The sequence below is a fragment of the Cynocephalus volans genome, chromosome 3, assembly GCF_027409185.1.
Source record: "Cynocephalus volans isolate mCynVol1 chromosome 3, mCynVol1.pri, whole genome shotgun sequence".
In the NCBI taxonomy this organism is placed as follows: domain Eukaryota; kingdom Metazoa; phylum Chordata; class Mammalia; order Dermoptera; family Cynocephalidae; genus Cynocephalus; species Cynocephalus volans.
Genome location: NC_084462.1, coordinates 20,926,104 through 20,936,270, shown reverse-complemented (window position 1 = coordinate 20,936,270; position 10,167 = coordinate 20,926,104). Strand labels below are relative to the sequence as shown.

Below are 10,167 nucleotides of genomic sequence, written 5' to 3'. Positions count from 1 at the left end.
GCTTAGACTTTCCTGAATCTACACTGTAAAACCTCCTGTTTTTTCTGCTTGTTGGGCAGACTTACACTGCACGCTAAGGTCATCTCCCTGATTTGCAAACCTAATATATGCTTCATTTAAATTTCTTTACAGACTGAAGTGTTTTGCTTGACATGTGTTACCGAGCAATGGGCTTGCTGCCCAATGCATACAGAAAGCCAAAGGGTGTGACACCAGCTTTTGTGAAAAGAAAAAGCTCTGTGTGACCAGTCAAGCAGGGAGACAGGAGTTAGCTCAAGTAAGTGTAACTTATTTTTATAGGAAACTCAAAGTATAGAGAGGTATAGGTAAAATTACAAAAAACCATAAGTTGGTAGGAGCTGACTCTTGGGAGCTATGCACATTCCAGTCTCACTTCATTCTTTGCTTGTTTTCCAAAAAAAGTGATGATGTACCCCTCATTTTTAATTGTGCTTGGCATCCTGGCTCTGAGTACTATCTGGAGGTCAATAGGGTCTCCTCTGCATGCATGTCCTTCTTGCTTCAAGCATTCTTTTAGGTTTCTGCAAGACAGCTTACACCATGGTGATTAACAATCAACTGCTCAGTACAAGGAACTTGAAAGATGTTTCTGTTATCTTTAAGAGGAATTTCAGGCAATTATTTAGGTTAGCCAGGGTTTGAGCTGCAAACAATTAGCATGGGATATCTTTTCCCTGTAGGAGTTGTTAAGCTGTGGTACGCAAAGACTAAAAATGAAGTTTTGTCAGGGATGGTCAGCAGTTAATTTATAGTCCACCATTATTATTTAGCTTAGTCGATTATCTGGGGTAGTCAGCAGCTGGTTTCAGCTAAGCTAAAACAATTATTGGGGATGGCTTGCAGCTAGGTTCAGCTGTGACTTTCGCATCAGGCAGAGATTCCTAGGAGAGACTGGGACTCGCAGGTTGTTTGGATGGTCTTTGAGCCCTCATCCAACTCTGAAAATGAATGACTTCAAAAAAGTAGACACTCATTGTGAATAAGGATAAGAAAAATAAATAAATAAAAGACAAAGCAATACCTGCATCTGGGATTAACTGATCTGACTTTACTCAGGCTTGTATGAGTTGATTAGAAATATTTAAGGAATCATGGGCCAGCCCATGGCTCACTTGGGAGAGTGTGGTGCTAAAAACAAAAAAAACCACGGGTTCGGATGCTTACATAGGGACAGCCAGTTAGCTCACTTGGGAGAGCATGGTGCTGACAAAACCAAGTCAAGGGTTAAGATCCCCTTACTGATCATCTATTTTAAAAAAAGAAACATTTAAGATATCAAAATAGAAAATAAAACTTTAGCCACAGCCTGAATAATACATGTGCTTCTCATCAATAAGTTCTAACAATGGATCAAAAGCAAGACTTAGAGCCAATGTGTGGAAACAACCCCAATGTCCATGAAGGATGAATGGATAACCAAAATGTGACGTATACACACAATTGGACTATTATTCAGCCTTAAAAAAGAAAGAATTTTGACACATCTTACAGCATGGTAGAAGCTTGAGGACATTACGCTGAGTGAAATGAGCCAGCCACAAAAGGATGAATACTGTATGACTCCACAGCATGTGAGGTATACAGGGTACCTAGAGGAGTCAAATTTATAGAGACAGAAAGTAGAGTGGTGGTTGCCAGGGGCTGGGGCGAGGGAGAATAGGGAGGCAGCATTGACTGGGTGCAGAGCTTTTGTTTGGGACGATGCAAAAGTTCTGGAGATGGATGGTGGTGACGGTTGCACAGCAAGTGAACGTACTTACTGTCTTGAACTGTGCACTTAAAAATGCTTTAAATGGTAAATTTTCTATTACGTATATTTTGCCACATTAAAAAAAGGAAAAAAACAAAGGAAAAAAAAAAAAAAACAAGACTCAGATGCCCGGGTGAAGAGGAGAGGCATGAGTTAAGAAGTGGAGAAGGTTTCCCCTGGCACCATGTGACATTGAGAAGGTTACATTCTTTTCTGCATTTGTACTCCCATGAGCGTCCCACATTCACAGAAAATATCATACTCTGTCTTCAATCGGAGACTTTTCCATTTCGTCTTCTTGTTCATATATTATTTTATTCATAGGGTACATGAGCGGTAGTGAAATTTCTGGGTCAAGAGTGATTCAGATGCTCCAAAATTTGATATGTAGACTAGAGTGTCTTAATTGGAGTTAAGGGGTAGGCTTTAGGCAATCCATACACTCTCTGAAATTGTAGACACCATTTGAAGTGTGTATGGTGATACATATTGTTTTCTATGTTTTTAGGTCATTTAAATGTCTGTTGGACTCAAAGATGCCTGATGGCAGAGGACGTGTGTTCCCCCAGTACAGAATCGTGAACACAGTGAATGTCAGTCAACACTCAACAGAATAGCTTTACCAAACTGAGTGTGTTGATCTGAGTGTTTCATTCGATTCAGTTTACCTGGGATCTTTTGCACATACTTGTCTCACTCTTGTAAGGTCTTACCATTTCTGCTTACCCTAAATTTTCTTGCCACGCCACCAGACTGGGCTCTGAAATGGGAGTGCACAGAGGGGAGGGAAGTCCAACATGTTTCACGTTCAGAGTGGAGAGAACAGGTCATCTGCGGGGGAGAAGGGAAAGTGGGATCTGGAGACCCTGAGGATAGTTTTGGAAAATGGCCAGACGTTGGGTCAGTGGCAGGAGGTACCATTTACCCCAATCTCCAGGACAAGTGCACAGTAGACTGGCAGTTACATGTTTTCCTTCAAACTGGTTGCCAGGTTGGAATGACTGATGACATCAAAGGCTTCCAACTTCCTGATTGGATGGACCAAACTCTGTGGGTGCTTGGCAGCACAGGTGAACAACAGCATCTTCTTTCTCCACTCCGGACTTCTCCCCGGCTTGGAGAAGACGTAACAGACTTAGCTTTAACCAGAATCCAGAAGAACGGTTTGGACGGATTAGGGTCTAGGTTCCGTGGAAGGGAAGAAAGAGTTTGGGAGAAAACATGGCCAGTTGTGAACCGTGTTCCCAGCCTGAGGAGGAGCCTAGCTCCTCGGGGTATCCCCTGGATGTGGTGGTGGATGAAGAAATCCCAGGACCTTCAGGTGAGGTGAATGGAGGGAGAAAATATTTGAGAGAATTGACGAGTAAGGAGGAAGGGGTACAGAAGTCAGGAAGGAGTACCTGAGTAGGGTGTGTGGGAAAGAAAGGAGGGTCTCAGCAAGCCAGGGATGGAGAATGAGAGTACAGGAGATGTGGAAAAGAATGTCCACCTGCAAGGAAAACTGAGAAAAGGGAAGAGGGGCCTCAAGCAGAGGTTTCCCTGCTTAATCCCCGTGGAAGTAATTATCTTGGATGAGGAAGAGTTTGGAGGACAGGGAGATGGATCCATGGCAAGGTGAGTGGGGACAGATAAGTGAGCAACAAGGGAGAAAGATGGAAAGATGGCTTTGGAGAAAGCCAACAGTTTTGAGGCCTCAAGAAGATGGAGCAGAGGCTTGGGGTGTTTTTGTCAGGGGGCGGGGGTTAGATGACCAGTGGCTGGATTCCAAAGACAGAAGCTTTACACTGGAGCCTGGTTTCTTTTTTCAGCCCCTTGGGTAGATCCCAGCCCCGTGCCTCCGTCCCCTGGCCAGAAGAGGAAGAGGGAATGGTCAGTGGCTTTCGAGGAGGAGACAGAGGAGGAGCTAGTGCCCGACGAAGACGGCGCCTGGGTCGTGGAGACGCTGTGTGGGCTCAAGATGAAGCTGAAGAGACAGCGGGTGTCATCAGTGCTCCCTGAGCACCACGAGGTCTTCACCAAGCTACTTGGTAGGAAGAGACCCCAGATAGAACCCTCCAATCCAATTCTTTTGAAAAGAGAAGAAACATCCAATTAATGACACTTTTCCAATGGAAAAGAATGCCCTGCTAGTTGGCGAGCTCTCCATCCCCGGAGGACTCGGTATTGGCCACTCATCAGGGACACTTAGAAGATGATAGGATTAGGCTAGCCATGAAAAAAGGCTGCACTCGGGATAAGAAAGCCTGGTGTCGACTGTACCCTCCAAAACTTATTAGTTCTTGCTGACTTTTCTGAATCTAAATGTCTTCATCTGTAGAAGGGGATAACAAGGTCATGTTCACACCCCGATGTGACTATCTAACGAGAAAATAACGGGAATAAGTTTATGACTTCTGAAGGCAATTAGTTTACGACTTCAAACGTTCATGTTTGATGAGGGGGCATCGCTCTTAATCATGCAGACTTTCTAATGATATCCAGCCCCTCACTCAGTCACTCCTCAGGGGCTCTCAGAACGGGAGCCACTGTCCCTACCCAGTGAACGTTCTTCTCTCTTTGCTTCCCAACCTCCTAACTCTTGGCGATACTGAGCCTTCTCCAAGGGAGACATGTTCTCCTCCAGACTCTGTGGCTCCCATGACAACCCTGTTCCTGTTCTCAATGTCATATATGCCTTCTTTTTACAGAGGATCGTGTTGTTAAAAGATTCCTAGCCTGGGACAAAAATCTGATGGTATCTGACAAGGTAAGGTTGTTCACCAAATTACATTCCTGCTCCAGTGCATAACCTGGGGGAGGGGAGGGTTTTCTAACCCACAGTTCTGCTCCTCTCTCCCTGGACACATCTCCAGCATGACACTCGCACGGTCCCGGCCCCTTTATGACTTGTCAGCATCTCCCTTGGGGGGCCTCATGGTTCCTTGCAGAATGAATGGGTGGCCCCTGCCCCTGCTTGGAGATCTGAGCCCTAGACCACGGTCTTGCCCTGGGTATTGCGTCTTAGGTTGTTCCTTTAAGTTCCTGGCCCATCTCTTCTCATGGATTTGGCACTCCCATTTGCTCCAGCTTCCCAAAGACCCTCCTGACACCAGCTGTCCTAAACATATTCCCTCAAAAGAAAGACCCCATCTGAGCTGCCATCATGGGAGCATCAGCAGCGTCCCTTCCCCTGACTTCTCTGATTTGCAAAGAAACTTCGGACACTCCCTCTGCTCCCCCACAAGGAAGGATGCTCAGTCAACACTGGGGTCTCTTCTCTGACAGCAAGCCCTGCCCCAGCCTCCCATTCCCTTATCTCGAGGTTCTTCCTCTTCCAGGCTTGACCCCTCTTCTATTGTTATTCTTCTCTCCATCAGTATCTCCTGTCTATGGTCATAGCTTATTTCAGCAGGGCTGGCCTCTTTCCCTGGCAATACCGACGGATTCATTTCTTCATAGCGCTGTGAGTACTTTGCCTCATCCCATAGGTTAATATCCATAATCCTGGGAGGGAAGTGGGAGAGCGAGAAGTGGGACGCTATTTTTATTTCAGCAGCTGGCCAGTTTGGGGGTCCAAACCCTTGACCTTGGTGTTATCAGCGCCGCACTCTACCGAGTGGGCTAACTGGCAAGCCCTAGAATGCTAACCGTTCACCTGTTTTTTAACCTATTTCTACTGTTTACTCTGTGTATGAAAATGCTAGGATTACAGTTTAGTGTTCCTAAGCTGTTCTTTGTGAAAAAGTAACCACCTAATGTCACTTAAAAAAAAAAAAAACTGAAGAAAGCAAACGGAAACATGAAACTCTCCACAGAGGAGCGGAAGAAAGCCTTGACACAACCCTGCCCCCAGGCAAATACTCATTTCTGATTTCTCTGTTTCTCTCTTTCCAATACCAATATCAAATTAATTTTGTCTTCCCCCTCTGGATTCCCATGGCCGAGGCCACAATTCAGACCCTCCTAGCATAACACGGATCTATTGTAAAATGCTCCCTGCTGGTGTTTCTCACAAGTCTCTCTCCAAGCCAGTGGGCTTAACATGTGTTGCCTTCCAAAACACAAAACTGCCTCACAGTCCTCCTCAATGACTTCACTGGTTAATGACTTCCCAAATCAAAGCCACAGTTCTCAGCTTGAATTCACCTAACCGTGCAATCTCTCTCCAATCGAACCTGCTTACCATCTTGATATTTCATTCCTTTGTTTCTCTGCTCCTTTCAAATGCCCTTCCCTCAATTTTTATATTGTTTTCTGTCTAGGCGCCTTCCACACACATATATCTGAAGAAAATTACTTATCCTTAAAGTCCGTTCAAACACCAAAACCTTCTTGATGGCTTCCCTGATCTTCCAACTTCTTCATCTTAGTAGCACTTTGATTAATTCTATTATGATATGATACTTTGGAGTATAGTTTCTTATTTTCCCCTTCCCTTTCCCTAATCCCATTAGAATAGACATCTACTGAAAGCAGGGTCTTGTCAAAATGTTAATGTACTCTTAAAGGCCTCACCACAATTATTTTCAATTTGGAAGTGTTTATGTTATATTGAGTCTATGAGGTAATCGGTGTGGCATTTGGCTATAGGATAAAGCATTCATTCATTCACAAGATCCTAAGAGGCACATCCTATGTGCCAGGGAATGTGAGGTGATGGGAAGAGAGATCCAAGAAATACCTGGTGAACTGACGCACCAGCATGACCAAGTCCTACATTAGCCATTTGGTAGGAGAGGGATGAAGAGAGAAATAAGTCAGGGTCACGTTCTGTCCTCAGGGTATTTGCGATATAGCAGGAGAGACAGGTGTGTGCACATGTAACAAGTTGAATGGAAGGGGGACGAGGATGGGAATGGGGAAATCGATGTCAACTGCATTGCCTAAGGATGACAAGAGACATCCTCAGGTTCTCCAGTTGGGTTTTTGTCTTCATCATCAAGGTGTGAGAGGCGCCCTTTGGAAGGTCTCCATCCAGCAGTGGCCTCTTGATGAATGGGTCATACTCTGTCACACTGCGTAGAGTCCTGTGCTGAGGACGGCCGGCCTGTCCTTTCTGGGAGGCGGACCTCACGTGGAGGTCCTTCCCGCTTGTGCCCCTGACAAGCAACCTAATTTCTTTCTCCAGCTACCTGGCCAGTGACATGGAGGAGGACAACGAGGCCCCTAAACAGGCCATTTTTTCATTCCTCTACGGACGGAACCGCGCCCAGCGTCCCTTGTTCCACAAACTGAGATTCCAATTCTTCCGTTCCATGGGCTGGAAGGCTAGGGTTACCCGGGAAGAGTGTGAACAGGTGGGTGGGGCTGTGGCGATTCTGAGCGGAGGGTGTGGGATAAAGCCGGATTGGAGACAGACGGGAACATGGGGACTTGGAGTTGGGATTTGGGGACTACAAAGACCTGGAGGCTGGACCAGGGGAGGGAGGCGTCTTCCTGGGGAGTCTCGTCTTTTCAGAGGGCTTTTTCTCTTTGCAGATCCAAGCTTATGATCCGGAGCTCTGGGTGTGGGGACGACATCGCACCCATATTCCCTAGAGCTCTGGGGACCATGGAGGCCCGAGGTCATCGGCCTGAAGGAAGGTACGTCTGTGTCCTCCAGGGTATAGACAGAATGATTTCTTGTCTATTTAGGAAATGTGGTTGCTTGGCCCACTTTCATCCACCCTCTGCCCACATCAGCCTTATTTGCATTGTGAAGTGGCCGGCCAGGTGCAAGCAGCAGACCCTCCCCATCAGCTCCACAGCCACACGTTAACCAGACAGAGGCGCAACCTCAGTAAGATGTGCTGGAAGCCAGCCAGGGAGGCCGCTCAGCCAGTGTCACACAGGCACGGATCGGGCGAAAATCCTTTAACTCAAAGCAGTTGGGCCCAAATGATAGCTTTGATAAAATGTTGACTTTTGTCAAAAGTAAATACCCTTCAGCTGTAAATTTCCATTTCCCTCCATACATTGTGTTTTTTCTTTCTTTTTAATTCATTTTTGACCTTTCATCCCTCAGGAATACCAACTATAGGGATTTATACATAACAAAATAAATGTTTAGGAATAGGATATTAGATGGAACAGTTTGCAAATTCAATAATGAAAGATAAATGATAATTATATTTTCATCCAAATTTGCTCTCAAACAAATTGCTCATGGCCAGATCGCTTGCAAATTCTTGCTGTCCCCTGACTAATACTTCTGGACCAGTTTTTCCACTTGTACAATTACACCTTTGCCCCCTGAAGTTTACGGTCAAGGCAGTTTATTCGACCAATCAAAGGTTAAGAAAAACTAACTTCTTAGTGGCTGATTACGATTGACACATTAGAGTTATTGCTTTGGGCAGAGGATTAAGCAAAGATTTGGTTCAAATCTTGCACAACTAGCCACGTTTAGGGCTAAGCATTGTGGTTAAACATTAGAGGTTAGGATTAGGGATTAGGCTTCTGGTCTCATGATGTTGACATGTTAGTGATGTTTCTAGCACGGTTAGAAATTCAGGTTTTAAGTAACACAAAAGGACCAAGGTATGAGTTAAGTCCAAAACCGCATTCTCCAAGTATGTCCCACTCCCTGAGCAGAATCACGTAACGTCCTTGCTATAAAGCAGGCTACTGGGCATGACCTTAAGTGTACTGAGTGATTCTGGGTCCAAGAATCACAACTGAGAATGATGGTTAGGATTCGGGTTGACAATAAAGGGTCAGACATTAAATTGGGTTTAGTAGTCAGTCTCAACTTTGGTTAGGATTGATTTAGAATGTGAATAATCTTCATGTCTAAGAGAACTGCCTCCTTGAAGTCTGACATTGTCTCTCTCTTACTTCCAGATCACTGGTCCCAGGGGAGATGCAGACGTTGGAGGTCTCTTTGTTATATACGAGGACCATGTGAAAGTGGAGTGTAGAGGCTCAGATCGGGATGAAATGACTTTGAACATACAAAACTAGAGCCATAGGATTATAATATATAGCTTAATAGATAACATAAATTTTATTGGTATATTTTGAAAATGTTGGCCATAGAATTATTACTGTATTTATTGTAAAAAGTTTTGAAATAGTTATAGTTTTGAAAACATGCTGTTTATATGAAGTTTTGTGATGGGTGTTCTAGCTGTTATGTCCATAAATACAATTTTGTTTTCATTTTTAAGAGAGGTTTTTGTCTTTTTATCTATTATACTTGCATAATTTATCTATTATATGTACAGGTGGGGGGGGGGTTCCCCCAAATTCTTCCACATAGAAATTTTTATTTCATGTTTAGTCTTCATTATTAAACTGGGAGAATTCCACTTAATTTTTAAAATTGCCTTATTTTAAAATGGACCTGTGTTTTAAAACAGGACATGTCTTATGTATTTTTAAAGAGGACAGTGCAATGTAACTCGAAGAAATATAATAAAAATCAAAAGTCTTCTCACCTTTACAATGCGTGTGATCACATCAGTCTGGATTGCTTGTTCGCCGTCCAGTGATATTATTCCTTAATGGGATGCTGGTTATTTGACCAAATTCCTTAAGTCTGAAAAAGAATCCTGAATTATTTTTCATGTAGCAAAAATTACAAGAGGCAGATCTTAAGCTAGACTCTTAAAGCAGGAAACCAGGGGAAAACAGTGAGGGAGAAAAACTAGGAAGAGTAGAAAGAAGGAAGGAAACTGTATGGGCGCCTGAATAACAATCCAAAATTTTAAATAAAGGAAAGGTGTCTCAACAAGAGATGCATTCCTGGAAATAGTCCAAGGCAAGGGAACACACAGGCAAAGGTGGTGTTTGCTACTTATATTATAATGGGAGTCTTTCTCACAACCTCAAATTCCAATTTTATGTAATGGAAAGAAAATCCAGAGCATGTGATGAAATAGAAACAACCGAAAATCAATGAGGGTGTTAGAGAAATTTCTGAGAAAAATGAGATGATAGGAAGGGCTAAAGCTGTTAAGTGAGATAGGCTTGGAGAGGAAAGAGCTAATAACATGAATACTGAGTTACTAGAGAAAAGCATCTCGGGAAATGGAAGCATCAGAACATACGTGAGCAGCTGCGGAAAGGGCAGCGAGAAGCAAGAAAAAACCAACGAGAGACAAACAACAGGGCAGTAAGCTTCTGAGGAAAAAGAGCCACTGAGGAGATGCGGATAGGGTTTGAGAAAAAAGGGAACAACGTTAAGGACCCGGGAAAGGCTGAAGTATACAATGAGCTTGAAGTTTGACGGATGTAGTGGAGACTGAGTGCAGTGAAGTGCATGCAGCAACTGAGGAGATGAAAGTTCCTATCCAGGTAGAAACTATTAAAGACAGGCACCTGCAATGCAATTGTAATAATGAAGTTCGGTCAATGTCACAGGTTAAGGCCACAGGCCCCCCACTAGACTGCCTTCGCTACAAGTTCAGGAGTCCCCAGGCCATATGCACTTCTCA

General features: G+C 44.1%; 1 protein-coding gene across 1 annotated transcript in view; it reads left to right on the top strand.

Annotated features, from left to right (window-relative positions):
• The first annotated feature begins 2,992 nt into the window (after nt 1–2,992).
• Nucleotides 2,993–10,167, top strand: part of LOC134372476 (speedy protein E3-like) — a 104,205-nt gene continuing 97,030 nt past the window's right edge. Inside the window, exons 1-6 of the mRNA XM_063089966.1 lie at nt 2,993–3,092; nt 3,580–3,798; nt 4,459–4,517; nt 5,128–5,213; nt 6,879–7,047; nt 7,229–7,279. Of these exons, the coding sequence (XP_062946036.1) occupies nt 2,993–3,092; nt 3,580–3,798; nt 4,459–4,517; nt 5,128–5,213; nt 6,879–7,047; nt 7,229–7,279 (684 nt within the window). The remainder of the gene's footprint in view (nt 3,093–3,579; nt 3,799–4,458; nt 4,518–5,127; nt 5,214–6,878; nt 7,048–7,228; nt 7,280–10,167) is intronic.